Below are 25,602 nucleotides of genomic sequence, written 5' to 3' on the forward strand. Positions count from 1 at the left end.
ACATTTCTGTGTCAATATTGGTTGAGAATGCTAAGACAGGTTGAACAATCAGTTCTGAGCGCTCTCTCATCACCCTGTGATTTCATCGACATATAATTTGAATGACAACTGACTCACGGTGCAATAATAGTTCAGTATTTATTCACAGATTACAAACTTGCTCGAATCCATCAGTTGCACCGTGCGTGTGTTGAAGCCAATATATTACACACAACACATACACGGTCATAACAACTTTGGATGGTGTTTTTTGCCAACTTGCTGATATAATTAAGAGTTTCACACAATCTATTAAAAATACTTTAAACATCCTACAATAAAATGGATAAAGCTCTCTCCACACTTGCTTTATGTGTTGGGTTTCGTAGCGGTATGAATATAGGAAATTTCCTGCATCAGGTTCTAACAACATTTTGATTTAGTTCCTCGTTCCTGCTGTACAACCACAGGGTGGAAAAAAATTATACTGCAAAAAGCCTGAACAAATCTAGTTCAGAGGAAGGTGAAGGTGTAGGAGGTGATAAAGTAGGTGAGAGAATACTTGAAAGGAGAGAAGAGTTGAGGTCCTAGAACAGGAACAAGGGTTGTAAGTGAAAGAAAGGGTTCTGATATTAAGAGGGCAGAGGTGACAAAGAAGGTGAGCTAGGAGAGAAGAAGTCTGGTCAAAAGTAAGAGAGGAGGTGGTGATGCACTGCTTGAAGAAAATGTTTTCGTTTTGTTGCCTCAGCACCATGTGTTCCAGTACCACTCCAGTCCTTTCCAATGTCTGCATCATCAGCCATTGAGGCTTGGTGGAGGCACGTGTGCCTCACCAAGATGGTCACCTTTGTTGTGGTGATGATGAATGTGTTTACAGCAGAACAGGGAGAATGCCAGGCAGAAAATGGGGATCAGTTAAAAGGTTTCTTCCACATCTTAGAACACATGAGTGAGAACATGTGGAAGACGAGCTCGGTAAGATCATAGTGGGGGCGGAGGTCAGAGAGGAAAGGACTGAGGGCGGGTGTCAGGGAACAGTGTGAGGAATTCAAGAAGTGCTGTATGAGGTAGACAGGAAAGCAAGAATGTAGGAAGAGGGGAAGAGGCAAGGACAGGAGGGCAATGGATAAAGTTAAGGAAATGAATGGGGAGAAGAAGAGGAGAGAGAGAAACCCAACTCAAGTCACCCCTCTCCATGTCCACGTCTTCACCCTGTTCTTTCAGTGGATGACTGAGCTGCATGAAGAAGCCTTTGGTGAGAACCCCAGGATGGACCCATGATGTCCCTCACACTACAAACAAACATTCAGACAGAAACTACACATAAAACCACGCCAACACAGCAGACGCACAAACACAACAGAGGCTGAAACAGAATCTGACAACTGCTTATTGGTCGGAAAGGAGAGTGAGAGGTGAAGGAGGGATGATGGTGCGAGGGGGAGGGTGTTATCAGTCCTGTAACTTCAGCCTTCTGATAAGGTTTCTGATCAAGTCACATGACTTCAGCCATGGACTCCTATTGGCTGTGTGCTTGAGCGACCAGGTAATGATGTAAGGTGAGTGTGTGGGAACGAGCGCGGCCATGTGTGTGCCAGCGTGTGTACGTTGGTGCGTGCACATGTGTGGGAACGCTTGAGGGTGATAACAGATTTTCCCAGTGATGCCATCGGAGAACGCTGGGTGCTTGTGTGTGTGTGTGTTCCTTGTATAGCTACACATGTGGGGACTTTTTTTTTTTTTTTTTTTTTTTTTGGCGGGGGGGGTGACATTTTGCCAGACCCCAGAAGTTTAATCCTCAATTTGAGGATGAAAACTTCAAAACAAGAGTGTGATTATTGTTGAGTTTAGGATTGTTTTAGAGTCCTGGTTACGTTTTGCCATTTGCTTTTAATGCTTAGGTTTAGCGTGAGAAGCTGGGGGAAGCATTATGTCAAAGAAATACAAATACAAACATGGTGTGCGCGTGCGAGAGGGAAAGAGAGAGACAAACAGAGAGAGAGAGAGAGAGAGAGCAGCCGCCGACTAGTGGGAACCAAAACAATGATCCATTTGCAGACAGTGAATGAACACAGGCGCCGGGACACGCGGACAGTCTCGTATATTAAATATGAAAATTTCACGTCAAGATGCTGTCAGTGCGAGTCTTTTAGTGGGCTGGGCTCCAGCATCCCTCTGTCTTGTGACCAGCAGTTATAGTGGGATTTTAGAATCCAAACATCCTTTTGAATGAAAATCATGATGCGAGATTTGGAAAGAGTGGAGCTCATTCGTCAGTGTTTGCTGCCATCTTGTGGCCATCCGGCGCTCTCTGCGTGACCCAAAATTGTCTGATCCACTTGGTGATCCGGAATTGTTCCCATTTCTGTTCGTCTGTACAGGGTGACGTCGCTGTGGGCTTTAAACTGCTGCGAGTCTGATTGTAACCACTGAATTACAGTTATTTAAAAATCCAGTGTTACAGCACAGATCTTCGTGACACTCGTCCCGACTGGATCTTATTGGACTTCAAGTTGTCCGAATTGGACAGAACCGAGTGATGTTTAATCCGGATTATGCAGTAGAGAAGTTTGGCCACCAGGGGGTGGTGTCGGTGCGGAAAGGCAAGTGGTTGTCCGGCGGCGATGCCCTGGACTCGTTGACAGCAGCCGCTGGTACTGTATCTCTGACCTCCGCGCTGAACATGACCCACCGTACTTCTGTCTTCATGGCGACAGCCGCTGCAAGTGTAGTGTAATATGGAGAAGGGGAACCGGCCGCCGGGACAACAGAAGTCCGGGTCTGGAGCGTAGCCGGAGCTAACAGGGCTAACGAGTCAGGATGTTGCGATGGATCCGACAGCAGCTGGTGAGCTTCAAACCTTCTGGATTTATGTCAGTCACTTCCATCTATCGTTATCAATCATGCGGAGAAGCAAAACCCTGCAGACTGGTCTGAAGCTAATTAAGTTAGCCGCCAACTTGCTGCGTCGAAACTCTTGTGTTGGCTAACTACTGTTAGCAGAAGAGAAGACGTGGACGACTTGGCAACACGTTAGCATCATCATTTTTTGGTTATTTACGGACGCATACGCACCCATGTGTATTTTGTCAGATGCACCCAAGTATTGCCATCAAGGACAGCCGCCAACAATGTAAATGTAGCATTTGTTAGCAGCACTTAAACTTCGTCAGTAACTTGAGTTAGCAACCTGTCGGCATCTCCGTTGACGCCAGTTAGCAGCAGGCTACATGTTTAATAAGCTCTGGTACCACGTATTGCTGACTGAGTCTGAAAATGTATTAACTTCAGGTCGACGTGGAAGCATGTTGATTTGGCTTCAACCGGAAATGGAGAGGTGCTCTTGTTCTATTGTGTGTTTATTTTAATCGGCTGATGTTTGTCCGCAAACAGACTGCTCTGTCTTCCTGCAAATGAACCAGTTATTGTGGGCCACAGCACAAACTTCTGTCTGTGCCTCACCTACACGGAAGTCCGGTCCGTTGGTCCCCTTGTGGACGGAGCTGCGTGTTTCACATTTGATGATGTTAGAGAGTCCATTTTTGTTGTCACCTCTGATGTTGTCCTCTGAAATGAAAGCTGTGTGTGTATGTTTGGTCAGGGTTTGGACCCCCCTCATCAGAGTGACACCAGGACCGTCTATGTGGCCAACCATTTCCCTCAGCATGGACACTACGTTCCTGAGCGCTTTACAGACAACCGGATCATCTCATCAAAGGTACCTGATGTCAGTCCTTCTGGCTGGGTTCTTATGTGTTTAGTCTTTGTTTCTTTACGTTGTGCGTGTTACCAGATACGCGTTAATCACCTCGGTGTTTGTGTTTTAGTACACCATCTGGAATTTTGTCCCAAAGAATCTGTTTGAGCAGTTCAGAAGAATTGCCAACTTCTACTTCCTTATCATCTTCCTGGTGCAGGTACAGACCCAAATCCCTCCACCACTGCTTCTACATACTCTTAATACCGAAATACATATTTTGTAGTGACTCTTGTTTATAAAGTGTTATCCATTTGTCTGTCCATCTCTGACAGTTGATGATTGACACACCTACCTCGCCTGTCACCAGTGGACTTCCACTTTTCTTCGTCATCACGGTCACAGCCATTAAACAAGTGGGTGTTTGGCTTCCTGCCTCCTGTGAAGTGGTCACTGAGCTGTCATCTCTGGTCAACAGGGTTATGAGGACTGGCTGAGACACAAGGCTGACAATGAGGTCAACAGTGCACCGGTTTATGTGGTCCGCAGTGGGGGTCTGGTACAGACCCGTTCCAAGAACATCAGGGTAAGATGATCCTAATGTTCACACATGCACACAGGCTTCTCTTACTTCTCTTGTTAGTGGGGGCATATGGTCCCTTTACCAAAATTCAATTGAACTCACTTATAATGTTAATATACAGTGTTTATGCTAAGCTAATCAATCTCCTAAATCAGGAACAAATGCTGTTGTGAATGTGTTAAAATATTTATCAATGGCTAGGGGCTGGGAGATGCAGTTCACATAGCCGCCTTGTGACTGGGAGGCTGCAGGCAGACAGGCTTTTAGTTATGACTCCGAGGCGACGTTTCTCAAAGGTTGCAGACATTTGGATCAGTGAAGCAAGCCAAAAAAACATACCCCTCAGAATAAGAGTCACTCAATTTCTTAGTTTTTAACTCACATGGGAAGCCGTGTGTCCGCGAAAGCATGAATGTAACAAATTTAAATCATATACAGCAAACTCATTGTATATGTTGGCTGTACAACTAGGGCACTATACAGGCAGTAATGATCGGAAATTTAAGGCGTCCACCTTTTAAAAAGAACAGGACCTCCAGTTTCACATGCTCTTCAGTTTAGACACTACTATAGCTTAAAGCCTGCTGCCATGCTGCCGACGTGTTCCTGAGCCAGATGCTTAACTTTGATGGCTCAGATAGTGCACTGTTTCACAGCAACTCGGTGTGTGATTCTGTGTGTGAATAGTTGACTTATTGTGTTGGATTAGCATAAAACCGCTAAATAAGTAAAAGCCAATTGCCATTGCCAAAAGGTTCACTCAGTTCTGCCACTTCCCTAAAGGTGACTACTCTCTGAAAACCTTTAATTCATTTATGTTTTGAGCTACAACCCTATTGTGTGGCTTAGTTTTTTGTTCTGCATACATTCTTTGGACTGTGAACCACATGATTGTTCACTCTTGAAATCAGCAAAATTAGGTGTATACGCCTAGATTTAACACATAAACGTATTGCGCATAAGTTAGGCTGGCCTGCCTTGAATTCTACACAGCCTGAAGCACAGAACATTCAGATTTTACAAATGTGCACATATATTATGGTAGTTTATGTTTTGTGCTATCAGTCAGAAACTGTGTTTGAATTGCCAGGGGAACGCATTGTCTCTCACCAGGGGCTGACACTCTGGTGTTAAACTGAACTGTAAAGTTATGTTCCCCTTCTGTCAGATACTTCCTGGCTCTGCAGGAAGACACTCACGTTATCGTAGTACATCTGTTGAGTTCAAGCGTGCACCAGGCCACACAGACATTTGCACATACTGCAACGCTCCTGCTGATGTCATGAAGTTTCAGAATGAAAGTACAATATGAAGTCAAAGTCTCCTCCTGCACAACCTCCTTGAGCAAAAGCACTAGCTTCACAAAGGCTTAGTGATTATATATATGTGCATATATGTGTGACAAATCTGCTCTTAAAGTTGTATGTTAACTTTGACAAAAGTAGTATTTCCCTTTCTAATGAAAAAAAGCACTCATTTCTGTTTCTTGTTTTTATGAAGACTACTATACCTTCATTCAACTTTCAACTGCTCACTTCAGTTTCAGATTTGCTTCCTTCAGAAGTCAAGAGTTGTGTGTGCATGTCTCTTGTGGGCGTGCTGGCTTGCTTGCAGAATGACTGTGTGTTTGTTTGAGAGGTTTTATTTGAGTGAAGCCACATCCTCTTCATCATCTGCTGTCTTGTGTTGCAGTGAGCCTCATCTGTGACCTCGACAAACCTGTCATTTGTGGTTTTTGAGATCTGGTTTTGGGGTGTTTTTACGCACATATTTATCTGTGAATAAGTTTTGTAATTCCCATCTCAAGGAAACCATGTGGCCGTGAGCAAGTGTAAACGAGAGAAGTGGCATATTTCCTTTAATTCAGACTTGCGTCTGTGTAGGTCGGAGACATTGTCCGGGTTGCCAAAGATGAAACATTCCCAGTCGACCTGGTTTTACTGTCGTCAGATCGTGCAGATGGAACTTGTCACGTGACCACAGCAAGTCTGGATGGAGAGACCAACCTCAAGGTGTGTGAGCTCACTTTTGCATGCCTCTGTGTCTTTGCATTCACGGTTTCATTGTGCACCTTCGACAGACCCACCTTTCAGTGCCAGAGACCTCAGTTTGTCAGTCAGTCTCCAGGCTGGAATCCCTGCTAGCTGTAGTGGAGTGTCAACAACCAGAGGCCGACTTGTATCGGTATATAACCAAGTCTCTGTGATACATCATATCATTATCCCTCTGCCACCACTAACCAAGAAACTGTGTCGCCTTGTTACAGGTTTGTGGGTCGGATCACCGTGACTCAACAGGGTGAAGAGATTGTCAGGTAAGCTCTAGAATCCCTTATGTTGTGGACCAGCTTTGGACAAACCGATCCTCATATGGCTGGGGTCGTGCTGGTTTTTGTTTGAACCCAAATAGAACATACTGCTTCACCAATCAGATCTCTGAACACTGTAATCAAGTGTTTGTCGATCAGGTGTTGTTAATGTCAGCCGACACTTCCTTGGTTAAACTTTGTGCATTTGGTTGGAATAAAAGCCTGCATCCACTGCTGCCCTCTGTGGAAGAGTTTGCCCAACCTTGTTGTGGACTGTGAGTCTTACTCATGTCATCATTCATGGTGATTTAGGCCTCTGGGTCCAGAGAACCTGCTGCTGAGAGGAGCCCGACTCAAGAATACCAAGGAGATTTTTGGTGAGTCTGCTTGCCTACATTGTAGTTCCTGTATGAGCACTTCAAGTAATCAAATCATTGGCTTGTTCTGTTACAGGTGTGGCGGTCTACACCGGCATGGAATCCAAGATGGCGCTGAACTACAAGTGCAAGTCCCAGAAACGCTCTGCAGTTGAGAAGTAAGCAGTTTTGGCTCTGTGAATTCCTTCTTGAGGGTTGGTCTCTCTGGCACCTTTCTTCAGCCAGAGTGTAGCAAGTCAACATGTTGGGTTTCTCAATGGTCTTCTGTCACAGGTCCATGAACTCCTTCCTCATCATCTACCTGGTCATCTTGCTGGCCGAGGCTGGACTCAGCACAGTTCTCAAGTACGCCTGGCAGGCCCAGGACAACTGGAGAGAACCCTTCTACAACCAGATGACCGAGCAGGAGAGGAACAGTAGTCCGGTCAGCAGCAGATCTGCCCAGTAGCACTTTCACAGACTGACTCCCACCACTCACTTCACCTGCCACAGACCTTGCCACTTCCCCCTCAACAATCTCCTTCACCTCTGATTTCACCGCACACCTGACCAGCAACCTCAGCACTCACTTAGCCCTGGTCTGTTTTCGTTCCTCCAGATCCTGAAGTTTATCTCCGACTTCTTGGCCTTCCTGGTCCTGTACAACTTCATCATTCCCATTTCACTGTACGTGACTGTGGAGATGCAGAAGTTCCTGGGGTCCTTCTTTATCGGGTGGGACCTGGACCTGTACCACCCAGAGAGTCACCAAAGAGCCCAAGTTAACACTTCAGACCTGAACGAAGAACTGGGCCAGGTATTGTAGAACGTGACAACCCTGAGTTCTTCAAGTTTCTCAGTCTTTCTATTTCAGGTGGAGTATGTCTTCACGGATAAAACTGGAACCCTGACAGAGAATGAGATGTATTTCCGGGAATGTTCTATCAACGGCATCAAGTACCAGGAAGTCAATGGGAAACTGGTACCAGAAGGACAGAAGAACCCTGCAGACTCATCTGGAGTCAAATTGGTGAATGTCAAAAAAAAAAATCACTCACTGTCCAGCTTCAACTACGGGCTCGATTGACTGTTCTCTGTGGAATTCCAGGGTCAGGAAGAGATACTGTTCTTGCAAGCGGTCTCTCTGTGTCACACCGTTCAGATCAGCTATGACCAGCCAGACTCTCTGCCCTTTGGAGGAGATCCTTTCTCCCATGTCAACGGCTTCACCTCGCCTCATGTTGAGTATTACGCCTCCTCTCCTGATGAAAAAGCATTGGTGGAGGCAGCCAGGAGGTAAGAGTATATCTTTTGTGCCTACACCAGATTATAATTTCTGCTGTTATACTTTCTAAAGCAGTTTTCAGGAACCATTTTGTGCTAAGAACCATTGTCTGTTCTGTGTTGAGAACATGTTGATAATGGTGGACAGGTGATGTCACTGCCATAATATAATAAATCTGGCATTTTGATGATGCTTCATGCCTTGTGATGCATGCCTGCCTCTTAACTCACTGCTCACTCAGCAGCAGCATGTCTGCTGTCATGTAAAGTTTGCATCCTGCAGATATACTGCTCTCCAGGGACACATGTTAAAAGGCTCCAACACCACAAATTAAACACGGTATTTAAAGCACTAGTACTTGACAGATGACAGGTTTCTGGGCTCATGAAAGTGAGACCGCTGGTTACTCAGCAGCAGGCTGTTAGCACAGCTACCGCTTAGCAATACCCGCTGGTCTAAGCGTGACACTCAGAGAGCTAAGCAAATTGCCCCAAAAAGAGAGCTCGATGACCTGGACCAGGATCTGTCTGGTTTGTTAGCCACCTGAATCTGAAACTTTTAAAATCATCCAGAGTGGGAACTTCCATAAACGCAGTGATGCGAGACATAGTCTCATCTGCATAGCTTGAGCTCAAGGCTCATAGTCTCACTAACTACCAATATCACAATTGATCTTGCGTTAAAAGTATATTCTGAACTATGATTGTGTCAGGAACTGCCAAACAGACCTTGCGCTGAAGTTTCCGACATCTTCTTGTGTGTGTCAGATTGGGTGTGGAGTTGGTGGACAACACCGCTGAGGTCATGGAGATTCAAACTTTGGGCAAATCCGAGAAGTAAGTTGATGAATGTTTTGTGTTTGTCCTCTCCTAAACTGCTGGCAGTTTGGCCAACATTGTGGAATTTTGAGCCTGTTGGCCTTGCTTAAATTATGAGAGCAATATTGTATTCTTGGGTTACCGCTTTTAGGTACAAGCGTCTGCACGTGCTGGAGTTTGATGCTGAGCGTCGCAGGATGAGCGTCATTGTACAGACCCCTTCAGGTACTGGGCTCACTCTGATCATGTGACTCACATTGCATTTGAACCATTAACTCAGTTGCCTGCTCTTGTTTTAGGAGTTAACGTTCTGTTCACTAAAGGAGCCGAGTCAGCAGTTTTACCTTTCAGCACCAGTGGAGCGATCCACGAAACACAGAACCATGTGGATCAGTTTGCACGGGTGAAGTCATGACTGTGATAATGTGCACAATCCTTCCACTTGCATTTCAGTCTCTTAACCAAAGCCTTTCACCACCATGTAGAAAGGACTACGCACCCTGGTGGTTGCGTGCCGTCACTTCAGCCCAGAGCAGTTCGCAGACATTGAGCGGAGACTGAACACAGCCCGAACGGCTCTGCAGCGGAGGGAAGAGCAGCTTCAGGAGGTCTACAGCTTCATTGAGAGAGACCTCCATGTGCTGGGAGCTACAGGTGTAGAGGACAGGTACGTGTGTGTGTGTCTTCATGTCTTACACCAAGACCTTCTTCACAAATATTGTGGCAGGCTCTACAAGGATGAAGAACCTCCCTATTGTGTCTCTGAATTCAGACTCCAGGACCAAGTCCAGGAGACCATCCAGTCCTTGCGTCTGGCAGGAATCAAAGTCTGGGTGCTGACTGGCGACAAACACGAGACGGCGGTCAGCGTCAGTGTGTCTTGTGGCCACTTCACCCGAAATATAAACATACTGGAACTTTTGAGGCAGCAGACCGACAATGAGTGTGTAGAGCAACTGCGAAGACTAAGCAGACGGTGAGTTGATCAGTCACACTGCAGTGAATAATAGCAGCAATTAATACTGTTTCACAATTTTCAACACATTTCCTTCGACAATATACCATCAACCAAGCTAATCAGAAGATGTCAGCTGTTTTTTAAAACAGCGAGCACAGTACAGCATGTGAGGTGCAATCACCCTCAGCAATAAGCTCAGTTAAGGTGACTTGAAATGAACCTGAAAAGTCCACATGATGCTCTGCAGCGCATTCACCCAATATCAGTGGTTTTTACGGGAAACAAACGTAATGTCATCGAGATGTTGGTCGTCACATCAGACCAATGAAATGACATCCCTCTGCTCCGCCCCCACAGCCGGTCTCAGTGGTAGCCAGGAACAAGAGAGAAGTGGCCAGAAATACACGTGAGACATTCATTGAGCGTTTGATGCCACCGAAAGGCCTGTAATTTCAGCGGCCAGTCCACTATAGAGATGGCATGATGCACATTCAGAACATCGCCAAGGTTGTTTTGATGATTCATCAGTCTCGATGCTGGATCCCTTCTGTAGTAACGTTATGTATCCTTGCACATTTTTAATCCGGTACACAGAATTCACTGACTTCTCTACGACTTGGACTGCACCACTGCACCCGCAGCTCATAGACCAGTGATCAGGGTGTCGTTGTGTCATATGGATTCATGCAGTCATGCAACTGTGACCATTCACCTCCTGTTTTGAAAGAGTCATGTGAAAAAAATGAAAACTGATATTACTCTTTTGTTATTTTGTATTATGAGACAAATATAGATTATTTAAATATAGATATTTTCAGTGTTTTTCAGCAGTTTGTAGATGCTTTGCATATTGTGTCTCTGCTGTCAGCTTTCTGACCCTACTGCTGAGACAGAAAGAATAAACAAGAACGATAAAGAATACTCTAATAATGTAATTATGAATAAATATGTGCATTTTATGGTCATCGTGACTTGGTCATTTAGGAGTAGCTTGTAAGCTGTACAAGTGTGGGCACCAGTGTCTGAGACGTTTTTCAGTTGAGGCGGTGTTATTACCTTTAACATACAGGTTTAGTATGGGCATCACACTAGTAGTTATCAATGTGTCAATTTCACGACAGTAGATATTATTAATGTTATTATTAGTAGTAGTAGGTATTTTATCAGAAAACAAGTATAAACGATAACAGCATATCAGATATCGGCCAAATGTCAGACATCAGACATCCCTTGTCCCTAAGTACACTGATCTGAACTGAAAGTAACGGTTGAAAGGTTCGACTTGATTGACTTCTTGAAGAAAACACCATTTAAAATGTCCTTAATTTTGTGTAGCTGCCATATCATCAATAGACTGTAGTTGAGGTTGTTTTCTGGGCCTGGATGTGCTGGTTGCTTCTGTTTCCTCTTGATAGTAAAAGTTCCTCTTTTGTTATCGCTTGAGGATAGAAAAGTGAAATAAAATAGCTCTACACTCAAAGCAAAGTTTATTTATTAATCCAGGGTCAATTATTAATCTAAATTTTGAATGACCAAATGTTGCCGTATATTTGGACTGTTGTCGGCCAACAGAATGAATGTCACGGATGACTCAACCACTTTGGTTTGGAAAACAAATATTGAAATCAATAATGGCTGGCTTTAAAGGTGGAAATCATTTCATGCAGTACAATATCATGAGCATGAAAATGAGTTTATTGTCATGACGTCAGTCCAGTTAGACTTTCAGTAACATTTCACAGTCCAACAGAGGAATGAATCACTCCCTTATTTATCATATCTCCAGTGTACAGATAGAGAAAGTGTTTGTATTTAACACGTCACATACATATTCAGCAGTATATTCAAGCACCTATGTATTAAATATGGTGATAGCTGACTTAAAAAAATCTAAACAAAATCAGACAATCAGGTATTGCGAAATATCAGCAAAAATATTGGTACAATATTGCGCAATCAAGTATCGTGATATTTGAGTGTATCGATATTTTCTTACAGCCCTACTAACAATGTGTCCTGCGCACGCATTGTTCTAAAGAAGCACACTGCGTTAGTAGGTTCCACATGTCTGGTCCTTGAAAATAAGGTTCTCTGCCTGAGTGACCCAGCATATGACATCTGTAGTAGGCTCCTTTTTCAGTGAATTACATCAAATGTATGTTTGTAAGACCATAATATTCTGAAACACACAATCTTTTTGGTGGACCAGGGCACCTCAAAATTGGAGCGTCCTGAGGCTGTACTGCCTGCAAATGCAGCATCTACATTTTCAGACAGTGTGCTTTCAAGACAACCTGCTAACAAAAAGCCTGGCGGGGTCAGGATCTCTGACGTGCTTGTGCTGAGGTGACAGAGTTGTGGTTGTGTCTCTTTAGGGTGCAGCAGGACCATGTGAACCAGTATGGTCTGGTTGTGGATGGTGCAAGTCTCTCTCTGGCTCTGAGGAAACACGAGAAGCTTTTCCTAGAAGTTTGTAGAAACTGTTCTGCCGTTTTGTGCTGCAGGATGTCGCCCCTGCAGAAGGCCAAGGTACTCACTCTGACACGTACACACAGTTGCACATTACTAACCTTGTTAGGACCTTTGGAGGTTTCTCCTTGCCATAACCCTTTCCCCAGCCTCTCCCCCTAAACCTAACCTTCTAAAACAAATGGCTAACCTTAGCCAGGACTCTGAAGTAAACTTAAAAACTTTTGAAGTCCTCATTCTGGAATTTTAGTCTGGCAAAACAAGCCTACACATGGCCTCAGAAGGAGGTGTGTGTGTTTTTTTTAAATTGGTCCTGACGAGAATAGACAAACCAATCCCCCACACACACACACACACATTCTTAACCACTCACTGTGTGTGTGTGTTTCCAGGTGGTCCGTCTCTTTAAGACGTCTCCAGAAAAACCCATCACGTTAGCTGTTGGAGACGGAGCCAACGATGTCAGTATGATCCAGGAGGCAAACGTTGGCATAGGTCTGTACACAAGCACGACTCCGTCCACACACATCCAGGAACTTCCTCGGTGCATCGCATATGTACACTGTCACCTGCATGTGTGTGTGCAGGAATCATGGGAAAGGAGGGACGGCAAGCAGTGAGGAACAGTGACTATGCGATTGCAAGATTCAGATTTCTGTCCAAACTGCTTCTGGTCCATGGACACTTCTACTACGTGAGGATCTCCACGCTGGTCCAGTACTTCTTCTACAAGGTCTCTCCTGTTTGATCTTTCGAGTCACTTCTGGTTGGGTCTCTGGTGTCAGCTGAAGATGCTACTTCACACTCACCTGGTTCAAATGTGTTTGTTCTTTTGTCCTCTAGAATGTTTGTTTCATCACGCCACAGTTTTTGTACCAGTTCTTCTGCCTCTTCTCACAACAAGTAAGCATGTTCATGTCCGCGTGTGTGCGTTTGGCACGCTGCTCAGCTTCTCCTTTGTGTCCTTTAGACGCTGTATGACAGTGTGTATCTGACTCTGTACAACATCTGCTTCACATCGCTGCCCATCCTAGTCTACAGTCTGTTCGAGCAGCTGGTTCATCCTCAGGTTCTACAGAACCAACCCAGCCTGTATAGGTACTGACAACCCATCACCCACGCCAGTCAGGTGACCAGAGGCTTGTCTGCATCTCACTTGTGTTCCTTGTTTCCCAGAGACATCAGTAAGAACTCTCTCCTCTCCCTCCGCGCCTTCATCTACTGGACTCTTCTGGGCTTCTGTCATGCCTTCATCTTCTTCTTCGGCCCTCTGGTTCTGCTGGGAGAGGACACGCCGCTCATGGCCAGTGGGCAGGTTCGTGCGTGTGCTTGCCTTAGTGTGTGTCTGTGTCTCACTGGTGTCACTTGTGTCCCACAGATGTTTGGTTCTTGGACCTTTGGGACACTGGTCTTCACTGTCATGGTGGTCACCGTCACACTGAAGGTAAAACGAACCATTACAGAGTGTGTGGGTCCAGGCCTAACTGATCTTTCTGGTCCTGCAGCTGGCTCTGGAGACTCACTTCTGGACCTGGATGACTCACTTGGTGACATGGGGTTCCATCGCCTTCTACTTGATCTTCTCGCTCTTCTACGGCGGAATCATCTGGTAGTTCCAGGTTCTGCTCTGACCCTGTTGCGCCCCTCAGATTCTTATGGTGGTTCTGTCTGCAGGCCCTTCCTTCACACGCAGGACATGTACTCTGTGTTCGTGCAACTGCTCTCCTGCGGTTCTGTCTGGTTCTCCATGTTCATCATCACCATCACCTGCCTCGCTCCAGACGTCTTCAAAAAGGTTTTGGATCGACACCTTTGGCCCACAGTGACGCACCAGAGCCAGGTACACTACCAGCTGCTGGTGCAGTCTGAACACAAGCAGGAATGTCTTCACATACTTTTTAAGTTGACTCTTACTACAGTTTACTATAGTTTTTCCTCCGTGTTCTGTCAATGCTGTGTGGTGGGTGAAGACGTCATTAAAAATCCACTCTTAGATGGAATGATGACCAATGAAAAACTTTGAAGTATTTCAACGAGCATCGAGGTCAGGAAAACGATGCCAGCTTCTTTACGCATTGAACTTGGCGTAAAGGTGGCTGAGAAGAACACGTGAATTTCTGTGTGCCTATGTTTTTCTGAATATTTAGTAGTAGAATATTTAGTATAGTGCAAACACAGCAAACGTTCTTAAAGTGCAAACTCTGCATGTTAAGAACTTGATCATGTGTTTTGAATAAGCATAAGTCTTTTAACAGAATAATACAGGCTTCTTTGTTTTACAAATTGCTTCAGCACTGGTAGCATTGTATTCACCACCTGACGTCTTGTCATCTCCAGTCTCTGCCAGCACCACAGGGTCCCACGCTCAGCTGCATGGAGTCACTGTGCTGCTTCCAGCACGGACAGAGCGGCTGTTCACGTCTGGCCCGACTTCTGGACCAGGTGAGCGGCAGTTGTCAGAGCGTTGACACCAGGGCGTGTCCTGTCTCAGCCCGCAACAGGTGAGACCCTGACTGACTTCGAAAACTGATCCTGGAGCAGGACGACTCATGGAGCTGTCCCCTCTCACTCTGGCAGGTCTTGGACCGATGACACCTTCACGACTGACCGAAGCATCTTGACTCTGTCCCCTCTGGAAGTCAGTCATTGCTGAAGGGCCTGTGTCCAGTAAGAGGCCTCACCGTCTGGGGCTGATTCATTACACGAGACCAAAGTGTAGGTCTGGAGCAGAACTCTGAAATCAGCTGGACTTCCAGAACCAGCATCTGTGGTCCCAGCTGTCGTGTGCCTGTAGCAACATTGGTTCTGACTCGGAAGCCATAAAGACCAATCTGAATGTTGAAGTGCGGATGTGTTCCGTCACCGCACTCCTGACTGTTACCATGGACTCTGTCGATCATGTTTGTCCTTTATTTATTCTTTTCTCTTCTGTCTCTCTGCCGACGTCATGTCTCTTCTGTGTGATCACTGAAAACAGTGTTGAGAAAAGTTTGGGCTTCAGGGTCAGTCCTTTATTTTACACAGCAGTTAACCAGGATGTTCTGTCATCATACTTCGAGTCCTCAGTTCCAACAAAGTGGAGATTGTCCTCTACAGACGGACAGGAAGTTGACTCAAGTTCTCTTCAACATATTTATTTGGAAAACAACGAACCTATTTAACTTGGAGTGTAAGTAAGTAACTTGTTTGTGCTCAGATGAGCTATTCAGCGTCACACTCCTCCAGGTCCACCAGCGCGGCATGGCGGTTCGCCTGCGACCCCTCACTGAAAAAGATCTTCCTGATCCGACCAGCCTTCGGAGCCCGTATTGTGTGCTGGAGAGAACAAGAGACCCAGGTCAGAAATCTGCCATCAGCCATTATGAGAGCGCCTCACCTCCATCTTCATGGCAATCATCACCACAAGTGGGTCTCCGGCCGACACCTGATCTCCCACTTTCACCAAGACCTGCACATGGGAACACCATCACAACCAATACTGAGTTCTGCGCAGATCCCACCCACCTTCTCAATGGTTCCAGTCATGGGGGCCACAGCACCGCCCTGAGCTGCTGACCCGCTCACTGCAGCCAGGTGTTTCGGAGCAGGAAGCGACACGCTGCAGCTTCCTTCCTGCTCAACAGTAGAACATTCACTGATGGTTCTGACCTGTACTGGTTCAAAAGACATGGCACTCACGGAAGAGAAGAGGTGGACTGTGTCATCCAGAACCAGCAGTTTGGGTCGAGATTTCACTCCGTTAACTGAACAACGCAGATAACAAACTCCGCCCTCATCCTCCAAATGACCAGTCACATGATGCAGGTCCTGGCCAACCTAAGAGGGACACCAGTTTGAGCACTGCACCACACCACCTCCACGAATCCTGGAGTAACTAGACTGGCCTGCATCAGGAAACTTCCATCTTTGTTAAACGTGACGGCAACATCCAGTTCTGAAACCCAGAGGGGATGCTCAGTACAGCAGTCAGTCCAGGGACAGAAGAAGCAGTTGGAAGAACTTACTCTCATCTTTGAGCTGCAACCTCACATCTCTGACCATTTGAGTGTTTGGTCTCCACCCAAGACCAGACCCGAATGGAGAGAAGCGGTCTGAAATTAAATCCTAGTCAGCTCCAGCATTTCTAGCATTGCCATCACGAGGTCCTCACCTGTGGTGGTCTCACTGAAGTGGTCTGTGTGTCTCCGCTCGGTCAGTATAAGTCCCAGAACAGTCTGGCAGATGGTGGCAGCAGAGGTGGGGGTGGCGGCAGGGAACAGGTCATCATGGTGTTGCTGGATAAAACTGGTGTTGACATTTCCAGCTTCAAATTCCGGGTGACTTGACAGAGTGAGCAGGAAGTCGATGTTTGTGTTGAGCCCAACGATCTAGAGGACGTTTGTGTCTTGAGGTCATCAGATCAATGTCAGCGGACAATTCCAAGGACATCATAACTTACGTTGAAGTTACGTAAACCATAGCGAAGTTTCTTCAAGGCTGCGCGGCGATCTTCTCCCCAGACCACCAACTTGGAGATCATGGGGTCGTAGTGGGCGGAGACTTCATCTCCTGCACGCACGCATTTGAAATGATTCTTGTCTTCACACCATAAACCCTCGGCGTGACTCACCTTGTCTGACACCCGTCTCTATCCGAGTGTGAGAGTCTGCTGCTGGCGTGGAGAGGTGCAGCAAAGGTCCCGCCCCTGGCAGGAAGTCGTTGTTGGGGTCTTCAGCATAGATCCGGGCCTCAAAAGAATGACCTCTGAGGACAATGTCTTCCTGTAGGAGTGGCAGGCGCTCACCTGCTGCCACCTGGTGGAGTGGAAGGTGAAGGTCACACAACCGATCGAGATCAGTACTGGTCACCACACTGCTGCTCAAGGACCAGAAGATAGAAAGTGGTCTCACCCTGAGCTGCCACTCCACTAGGTCTGTGCCCGTCACCATCTCAGAGACGGGGTGTTCTACCTGCAGCCTGGTGTTCATCTCCATGAAATAGAAGTTCTGCTCTGCATCCATGATGAACTCCACTGTCCCTGAAGGTCAGAGATCCCTAAAGTCAACACACGCCTCTGCAGCATTTATCGAACATGCCGTGCTGCCAAGTTGACTCACCTGCTCCCACGTACTTCACAGCCTTGGCAGCTCGAACGGCAGCCTCCCCAAGCTTGCGCCGGACCTCTGGACTGATGCCAGGCTGTTCAGATGACACACGCACACACATATCAAGTCTGCTTGTGCACACTCAACTCAAGCCTCTCACTCACTCACTCACCCCAGGGGCCTCCTCGATGATCTTCTGGTGTCTCCTCTGGACACTACAGTCTCTCTCAAACAGGTAAACCGCGTTTCCATGGACGTCCCCGAACACCTGGACCTCCACATGTCTGAACACAGCGACATGACTTCTCATCAAACCGGTGGTCTTGCTCACGTACACACACACGCACACAGACACACACCTGGGGTCCTGCACAAACTTCTCCACAAGCATGACGTCATCATTGAAAGATTTCCGAGCCTCTCGTCTCGCAGATTCCAACTGCTCCAGGAAGTCCAATGGCGACCAGGAGATTCGCATGCCCTGAAGACCCGCACAGGTTCATCCTTCAACTTTTATCCTGCCAATGGATCAGCAGCATCGCTGGTCCTCGTCATCTGCCCTGGACGTGTTTCTCAGGACCAACCTTGCCACCTCCTCCGCGAACAGCTTTGATCATCACAGGGTAGCCGATCCTGGCCGCTTCCTCCTGCAGCCGTGAGTCTGACTGGTCCTCGCCGTGGTAACCTCCGATGATGGGCACCCCCGCAGCAGCCATGATGTGTTTGGACGTGCTGAGCAAAAGGTTCCACCGGTAAAAAGGAGCTCAGGGTTTGAAGCTGTGAGCTGTCACACCTCTTGATGCCCATGTCTCTGATGGCAGATGACGGAGGTCCGATAAAGATGATCCCTTCACGCTGGCAAGCTTCAGCAAACTCTGTGTTCTCCGACAGGAATCCATACCCAGGGTGGACCGCCTGCACAAACACACACACAGTTTAATACGCTTAGGTGGTGACACTCACTGGTGTCCCGTGACTCACATGGGATCCGGACCTCTTGGCGACCTCGAGCACCTTGTCCATGCACAGGTAGCTCTGCTGGGAGGGCGCAGCCCCGATGTGATAGGACTCATCCGCCTGTACACAAACACTCAGTGAGACGGGCTCAACACCTGAACACAACTCGTGGCGTCTCATCATCACCATGGCGACGTGCATCGAGTCTCTGTCCGCGTCACTGTACACCGCCACGGAGCGCACGCCCAGCCGGCGCGCGCTCCGCATCACTCGGCAGGCGATCTCGCCGCGGTTAGCGATCAGAACCTTCTCGATACGTTCCACCCCTGCTCAACCACAAACCACCAAGTCACACAAACAAACAAACACACGCGGGCAGAGCAAACGGACTGTGGCCAGCAGACTCACCACCGGACACGAATCTCAAACTTCTCCTGGTCCACGTCAAGTTCCTGATGGGACATGAGCGACATTAGCAGTTAGCATGAGGAGCAGGACACAAGCCAGATGTTGCACTTCTCCACGGGCGTAACATCCCTAGCAGGCCACGTCGGTGGACGGGCCAACTACAGGCGATGTGAGTCGGTATATATCAGAAGGTTCCGAGTCGATACTCACTGTGAGAGTCGGTTCAGACCCTGCAGGGTCGACAGCAGGACGACGGCCGCCATGCTAACAGCTAGCTTAGCTTCGTCGTCCGATGAACGTCAAGGAGGAAACTCTAAACCTTCATTAACGGGTCCGGCTCAGGTGTGCGTCTCCAGCAGCCGTGTCCTCCACCGACCCCGCTCGTCAGCCCCGGGTCCGAACCTGAATTTGACCCGGACCGGGACTCGTAGTTGCACTGGCCAATAGGAGACATCGAGATGGGGGCGGCGAAGTTGTAGTGACGCGTAATGGCCAGTAGTTGGCGCGTCACTGCATGTGACAGAGATGTGTCGTGTGCGGCGGTGGATTGGGATGTGTTTTTGTCCAATGCGAAGCAAAACTTTCTTTCTGTCTTTATTCATGAGACACTCTGGTTCCGAACAGTGAGCGAGGCACTTGGCCCAATATCTGTGAAAGTTCAGAGCGGCTGGTACCCGCGCCTCCGCTGGTCTCGGCGCGACAGGAAGGTCAGCAGGAGAATCAGTCCCGTTCCCACGGCAACACCTCCTGCGATTATGGTTATCTGCCGCTTGTTGAGATCCGAGCGCTGCGGAGCAGTCGACGTCTTGGAGCGAACGGATGACCTCTGAGGGTCAGTGTTGTTCCCTCGCTGCTCCGCGCCGCTCTGGGCAGCCGCACCTGCCACAATGAACACAAGCTCCAGTAGCCTCATATGATGCCACAGCAGGTGAGCACAGGTGGATGATGCGTGAAGAGGATCTGCAGCTACTCACCTGAGACCAGAACCATCAGCAGGAAGGCTCTGCAACCATCACTCCACATCTCTTAAGAGGTGTTTTCTCGATCACCAGAAGGCGTCCCGCAGCGACCCGAGTGTTCCGGCTGCACAAAACCGGAAGGAAGTAGAGTGTGTGCTTGAGAGGAGGGGAACTGAATGAAGGACCTCCTCTGGTAGAGGCTTCACTCTGAGGGCGACTGACACTGGGACCTAGAACTATAACCTTCCAGGACAAAGGTCACTAACTGCAGGTCGTAGTTGACATCCGCCAGAGGATGCTCTCACACACACACATTCTTGTGTACTGCGAGGGCCTCTCAGTTTTGATGAATTACGACTATCGACTGAAATAACAGACTCATCTGGTGTAATCGTTCTTTCACAGAGAACATTTTTCAGTCCACCAATTCCAGGTGCACCACAGTTTTAGTATGTTTAAAAAAACACCAGGATTAAAGCACAGGTTCCCTGCACTTACTGCAGCAGAATTTGCTCAACACTGTAGCACGGCCACCCTGATCTCAACTTCAGTGAAATCATTCTGCTGTCAAAATATGAAAATGTGACAGTCCCTCCCCCAGTTTAAATACCCGTGAAAAGGATGAGGCATTGCTAATATCTTTCTCGACTGGATGTCATGCGAGCGGATGGGATTTCAGTAAATCAGTGACAACAATTTACCGGTACTTTGAGGGGATAACTACTCGCATAATAATAAAATTAAAATAATAAAATAAATAAAAAATAATTTAGCAGTAATTCACAGACTACAACACAGGGCCTGTCAGCTGCAGCGCTGATGTACTTGCATTGAAGTCAATATGTTCCCCTGAATCAAAATGATTTCACGATCATGAAAAATACACTACATGCCACCAGTTTTGATCATAGCAGTGTCATCCACTGAACTCGCTCACTTCATATCACATATGTGATTCTTGATCTGACCCGAGTGACAGCACATCTGAAAGCTGCATGTCTCCATCCAGTAACACACTGACTCTCTCAGGCTTTGCCAATATGGATATTGTGAAAATACACTTAAGTAAGAAGCAGTTTTGGAAACACAACTGGTCCATTACATGGACAAGCAGTGGATGAGTGCACAGACCAAATGTAATGTGTTAATGTAATGTAATGTATGTAATGTAGGATGGCGCTCGACACTGTATTCACGCTGGTTCATGTACACGACAACTTTAAAAATATATATATATATGTTGAGTCCACGCTGTTATTTTTGAAAAAGGCAGGGGAGGAAATTGTTTTTTCAGAATGGCGATGTGTAAACATGGTCTGAATCTTTGACGCCATTATTGATCGGCCACAATGAGCAAACATGGACTTTATGCGTGTGTGTGTGTGAGATCTTTGCTCTCAGCTTCATTCTCTTCTTTGCAGTGCGTTGACGCCACGTTCTCCTTCTTCTTCTGTTGGTTGGTGTCTGTTGCTGAGCTTGAGTGACAGTCAGGTCAGAGGTCCGCACCATGATGAGAGAAGTGGGGCTGGTTCTGTTGGTTCTGGCCATTCTGCAGGACCCCAGGGGTTCAGCTCAGGTGGGTAACAGGCGTGCACAGGGTTCGCCACCTTAGGTCAGACCTCAACCCGGACTCTGGTCCTCCTTCAGGAAGCCACTGCATTCCCACCAGGAGCCCCTGTCTTCTGTGATGACCATGCCGTCCAGAAGGCAGCGGTCAGTGCCGTCAGCGCCTTTAACCAAAAAATGAGTTATGGCCCCCAGCTGGCTCTGTTCCAGGTCCTGTCTGCCTCCAAGGTGAGTCCCCGAGTCTGGACCCCTGCTTCAGACTGGACTTGACCTGCATGTGTGTTACAGGACGGCTCGGTCTACACACTTGGGTTCAGCACCAAGAGAAGCCAGTGTCCGGTTGGTGGGAGCAAAGACTGGACCGAGTGTGGCTTCTTGTCAACTGGACGCAAAGTACGAACGATGTTTTAAAGACAGACTGAAAGTTGACTGATTGACTGGTTGATCTGCAGGAGCCGTTCTTGTGCAACGGGACAGTTAGCGTGACCGACACTGAGACTGAAACAACACACGTGGCCTGTGCGCTGGGTGAGTAAACCTGGAGTTCCCAAAGTACTTCACACGACTGCAGAGCGCCACCTGCTGCGGCGCGTTGTTTGAAGAACGTTCCGTGTGGTTTCTTTGAAGACAACTCCATCGTCTCTGAGAGAGCAGCCTGCCTGGGCTGTCCGGAGGACATCAGCGAGAAGTCGGAGGACCTGAAGGTTCCCCTCAGCGTCTCCATCCTCAAGTTTAACTCCGAGTCTGCCCTCTCTCACCTCTTCTCCCTTCACAGAATTGGTCTAGCCACCCGACAGGTATGAACTCTTCTTTGTGGTCCTAGTGCGGGCGTGGTTTGGAGAAAGCTCCACTTCCTCTGTGTCCAGGTGATCGCCGGCCTCCGCTTCTCGTTGATGTTTGACATGAGAAGGACCACCTGCTTGAAGAGCGAACACAAGGAGCTGAGTGAGATGTGTGTCCATGACAACGACAACAAGGTACGTGGGTGTAGCCAAACTGCTGAGCAACTGTTGTCTGACCACTGTACATGTGTGTGTGCAGGAGTATGTTAACTGTAACTCCACAGTGGATTCGGCTCCATGGAGACTGGTGCCTGCCGAGGTTCATATCAGCTGTGAGTCTGGCCCCCTCCCTCCAACGGTAGGCACTCCACCATCGTCACGCTCAACCGCTAACTACTCTGTCAGCATGACTAGCCCCCCTAAAGGTGACACTTGGTTCGCAAGTTGCTAACATGTTGCTGGTGTTATGGTGCTGCTATGCAAACATGCTACCGCTAACAACATAGCACGCTGAAGCTAGCATTTCACAGTTTTCACATGACTTCTCACGCACTGCTGCTAACAAGCTGCGACTGCGTTGACGCTGGACCCATCCCTGTCGCTGTCACGGATGATTCAGGAGCGATTGAAGGCACTGAGGAAGTGGAAAACATGGTCGCTCTATTTGTTGGACCTGTAGAGTCTGTCTCTATCTAACCCTCAGTCTGCTCCTCAACAGTCTCGCATCAAACGACGCCCCCCTGGCTGGTCCCCTCTGAGGAGTGCTGGCCTTGCCTCCACTCTGGCCCCTCCCATATCTGCTGCTCCAGCCCGCCAGGAGTCTTCAGAGGAGGACACCACTGGGACCCGAGCCCCACACCTGCAGCCGGCTGAAGTCGACCAACACCACTGTCCGTCCAGTCCGTGGACGCCGCCCCCCCCTTCCCACCCAGTGGAGGAAGTGCCCCCAAGCGCCCCAACCCCTGTTCAAGGGACTTTCAGTGACTCTGATCTGTTGAGATAAACATGAAACTCAGCAGTTCTGAAAATAAAGCTCTGACTAATGTTTGGTGTTTTGTATTAGCACACGCAGAAACAGACTCGGTCTCTCGCTCACGCACACTCAGGTGTCTGCTTCTATAAATAGCAGTTTGACTGTCAGGTGAAGGGAGTCGGTCCGACGCGCCAGTGCCATCAGAGCCTTTACGCAGATCCATTATTGATCAGCACTTACACGTCTGGACACGTCTGAAAAGAGAGCCGGTCAGGGGAGGACAGGAGCCGGTCTGCTGCTGCGCCCCTGAAGGCTGGAGCACCAGGAGTAGACCCAGAGTACTGGGCTGAAGAAGGGAGAGTCAGAGAGCCGTGAGCCAGGAATGAAGGAGGCAGAATTATTATTCTTGGCGTGGTCCGGTGTAACTGGTCAAGATGTCACTTCTTGCTCAAATTGGCCTTTCTACAACCCAGGTCCTGGCTGGACCAGGTTTTCTCAGCTGTCCATCCTCCTCCGAAACAAATGCCCGATAAAGACAGTTGTGATGTTGTTAACTGACAAGGCTCTGAAGGAAGACACCCAGCACACACTGGCATGGCATGTGGCTTCACGGGAATGAAACTTAAGATCTGTGTGCGTGTGTGTGGGTGTGCGTGTCCACCGGCTCTGAGGTCCATCTCACCTGTCTCTCACAGTCCCTCCATGGCTTTGGACCGGCGTCTTCGTCTGGTTCCAGAGGCAGGTTCTGCAGGTCATGATTCCAAGGGGGTCTTGAGTAGGGGGGAGCCATGTTTGGGAGATCTGTGTGGACCTCTGGACTGTCGACTATGTGACGTCACGCTCAACTCGCTCCAGCAGGGACACGCTCACTACCAGGTGCCTATCTATCTCGCTGTCTGTGTGTCTATCTATCTATCTATCTATCTATCTATCTATCTATCTATCTATCTATCTGTCTATGTCTATCTGTCTGTCTGTCTGTCTGTCTGTCTATCTATCTATCTGTCTGTCTGTCTATCTATCTATCGATCTATCTATCGATCTATCTATCGATCTATCTATCTATTTATCTATCTATCTATCTGTCTGTCTGTCTATCTATCTATCGATCTATCTATCTGTCTATCTATCTATCTATCTGTCTGTCTGTCTATCTATCTATCGATCTATCTATCGATCTATCTATCTATTTATCTATCTATCTATCTGTCTGTCTGTCTATCTATCTATCGATCTATCTATCGATCTATCTATCTGTCTGTCTGTCTGTCTGTCTGTCTGTCTGTGTCTGTCTACCTACCTATCTATCTGTCTGTCTGTCTGTCTGTCTGTCTGTGTTTATCTATCTCTCTGTCCAGGGGAGGAGACACAGTAGAAAGCTGAGAGGGTTTTTGTCTCGGTCATCAGGATCAGTCAGCAGAGAGACATTGAGACCGGTCAGTCAGCCCCTTGAGGTGTGTTGGGCAGGTTAGCCCTTACTCCCTCTCTCTGTCTTCAGTCTCAGGTGATGCCTGCCACTGAGGCAGACTATGGCCAACTCTCATCCAGCTCACCAGAAGTAGCCCCAACTCACTACAATAGGATGGACCACAGTGGGAACGCGTGTTTGGGCGAAACCCGAAAGAACATGTGAGTGGCAGAGCTGCACTTTGTGCTTTACAGTTACTCCCAGAGTTCCAGCGACAGGCAGAATTTCACATCAACTCAGTCAGGCGACAGAGAACATGAGTCGTGTACTCGGCACACCCACAACGGCGAAGCGCTCGACTTCACATCAGGTAATATCGTGGTGGTGCTTTTCCACATTATTGAGGAGACAGCCTACAGAGAGAGTGACTGAAACTAAAGATCTGGTGCTGGACTTCAGAAAGACTGGATCTGCTGATGTCCTCATCCATGGCTATCATGGCGTGGTACAGGAGCAGCCCTGAGGGGAGCTCTGTAGAGTACAATACAGTGCATCTGAAGAATGTGCAATTCTTGTTCCAGCAACATTTCAAAGTCTGAGATCAGAAACAACGGCGGTGGAGTGACAGTGTTGAGAGGATGGAATCTCCGTGCTGCAGCAGCAGGTGACGCGCACACACGTCAGATGACAACTAACCCCGGGAACCGGGTTGCCACAGGAGCGTACCACACCCACCGACGAAGGATCCCCCGGGATTTGACCATGTGCGTGACCCCGAGCGGCCACTTCTACTGCTCCCTGTGCAACTGTGGAGCAGAGCAGGAGTCGGACTTTCGTCGTCATTTAAGCAGCAAAGCACACAGGTCGAGAGCATCCGAGTCTCTGTATCGCACCGAGAATTTGGGCCACAGCTGAGCGATGTGCTGCAGACCCATCATTAGCGAGCACCAATGTTTCCATAAAGCTGTTCATAATAATATATCCATTCTTCCTGGTAAAGCACTACTCCAGA

At 47.9% G+C, this 25,602-nt stretch overlaps 4 protein-coding genes across 4 annotated transcripts; 3 read left to right on the forward strand and 1 right to left on the reverse strand.

Moving 5' to 3' along the window:
* The first annotated feature begins 2,543 nt into the window (after window positions 1-2,543).
* On the forward strand, window positions 2,544-15,510 carry atp11b (ATPase phospholipid transporting 11B (putative)). The gene is made up of 29 exons (XM_053863104.1): window positions 2,544-2,826; window positions 3,581-3,697; window positions 3,807-3,896; window positions 4,012-4,092; window positions 4,155-4,262; window positions 6,143-6,271; window positions 6,340-6,443; window positions 6,526-6,573; window positions 6,880-6,944; window positions 7,021-7,102; window positions 7,218-7,368; window positions 7,543-7,740; window positions 7,798-7,953; window positions 8,032-8,219; window positions 8,976-9,044; window positions 9,178-9,251; window positions 9,326-9,429; window positions 9,512-9,693; window positions 9,799-10,002; window positions 12,360-12,513; window positions 12,846-12,948; window positions 13,041-13,186; window positions 13,297-13,356; window positions 13,424-13,551; window positions 13,630-13,897; window positions 13,959-14,062; window positions 14,128-14,293; window positions 14,791-14,954; window positions 15,031-15,510. Exons 1-29 carry the CDS (start codon window positions 2,800-2,802, stop codon window positions 15,104-15,106), a joined length of 3,546 nt encoding a protein of 1,181 aa, XP_053719079.1. The 5' UTR covers window positions 2,544-2,799; the 3' UTR covers window positions 15,107-15,510.
* Window positions 15,431-19,371, reverse strand: mccc1 (methylcrotonyl-CoA carboxylase subunit). The gene is made up of 19 exons (XM_053863114.1): window positions 19,113-19,371; window positions 18,903-18,946; window positions 18,681-18,820; window positions 18,519-18,614; window positions 18,331-18,452; window positions 18,122-18,269; window positions 17,897-18,018; window positions 17,710-17,821; window positions 17,550-17,631; window positions 17,343-17,470; window positions 17,063-17,246; window positions 16,892-17,001; window positions 16,604-16,820; window positions 16,458-16,544; window positions 16,338-16,387; window positions 16,132-16,269; window positions 15,958-16,065; window positions 15,830-15,901; window positions 15,431-15,768 (listed from the first exon to the last, which is right to left on the reverse strand). The coding sequence occupies exons 1-19, from the start codon at window positions 19,163-19,165 to the stop codon at window positions 15,655-15,657; spliced, it is 2,127 nt and encodes a 708-aa protein (XP_053719089.1). The 5' UTR covers window positions 19,166-19,371; the 3' UTR covers window positions 15,431-15,654.
* A 1,892-nt stretch (window positions 19,372-21,263) lies between these two features.
* kng1 (kininogen 1) lies at window positions 21,264-23,254 on the forward strand. Its single transcript, XM_053863125.1, has 8 exons — window positions 21,264-21,437; window positions 21,509-21,655; window positions 21,716-21,820; window positions 21,880-21,955; window positions 22,055-22,224; window positions 22,294-22,404; window positions 22,469-22,567; window positions 22,928-23,254. The coding sequence occupies exons 1-8, from the start codon at window positions 21,369-21,371 to the stop codon at window positions 23,210-23,212; spliced, it is 1,062 nt and encodes a 353-aa protein (XP_053719100.1). The 5' UTR covers window positions 21,264-21,368; the 3' UTR covers window positions 23,213-23,254.
* Window positions 23,255-23,884: 630 nt separating this feature from the next.
* On the forward strand, window positions 23,885-25,505 carry LOC128757214 (zinc finger matrin-type protein 3-like). The gene is made up of 3 exons (XM_053862320.1): window positions 23,885-24,058; window positions 24,681-24,774; window positions 25,309-25,505. The coding sequence occupies exons 1-3, from the start codon at window positions 23,885-23,887 to the stop codon at window positions 25,503-25,505; spliced, it is 465 nt and encodes a 154-aa protein (XP_053718295.1).
* Window positions 25,506-25,602: the final 97 nt, after the last annotated feature.

The sequence above is a fragment of the Synchiropus splendidus genome, chromosome 4 (genome assembly GCF_027744825.2).
Source record: "Synchiropus splendidus isolate RoL2022-P1 chromosome 4, RoL_Sspl_1.0, whole genome shotgun sequence".
Taxonomy (NCBI): Eukaryota; Metazoa; Chordata; class Actinopteri; order Syngnathiformes; family Callionymidae; genus Synchiropus; species Synchiropus splendidus.

Coding starts and splice junctions, on each gene's coding strand:
- atp11b (XM_053863104.1), top strand. CDS start 2,800: ATGTTGCGATGGATCCGACAGCAGCTG. Junction 9,252..9,325: donor CATTGTACAGACCCCTTCAG/GTACTGGGCTCA, acceptor CTCTTGTTTTAG/GAGTTAACGTTCTGTTCACT. Junction 10,003..12,359: donor CTGCGAAGACTAAGCAGACG/GTGAGTTGATCA, acceptor GTGTCTCTTTAG/GGTGCAGCAGGACCATGTGA.
- mccc1 (XM_053863114.1), bottom strand. CDS start 19,165: ATGGCGGCCGTCGTCCTGCTGTCGACCCTGCAGGGTCTGAACCGACTC. Junction 18,453..18,518: donor CCAAGAGGTCCGGATCCCAT/GTGAGTCACGGG, acceptor GTGTTTGTGCAG/GCGGTCCACCCTGGGTATGG. Junction 16,388..16,457: donor GTTGCAGCTCAAAGATGAGA/GTAAGTTCTTCC, acceptor TCTGGGTTTCAG/AACTGGATGTTGCCGTCACG.
- kng1 (XM_053863125.1), top strand. CDS start 21,369: ATGATGAGAGAAGTGGGGCTGGTTCTGTTGGTTCTGGCCATTCTGCAG. Junction 21,821..21,879: donor TCTTGTCAACTGGACGCAAA/GTACGAACGATG, acceptor GTTGATCTGCAG/GAGCCGTTCTTGTGCAACGG. Junction 21,956..22,054: donor ACACGTGGCCTGTGCGCTGG/GTGAGTAAACCT, acceptor GTTTCTTTGAAG/ACAACTCCATCGTCTCTGAG.
- LOC128757214 (XM_053862320.1), top strand. CDS start 23,885: ATGGCTTTGGACCGGCGTCTTCGTCTGGTTCCAGAGGCAGGTTCTGCA. Junction 24,059..24,680: donor AGGGACACGCTCACTACCAG/GTGCCTATCTAT, acceptor CTCTGTCTTCAG/TCTCAGGTGATGCCTGCCAC. Junction 24,775..25,308: donor CTACAATAGGATGGACCACA/GTGGGAACGCGT, acceptor GGGTTGCCACAG/GAGCGTACCACACCCACCGA.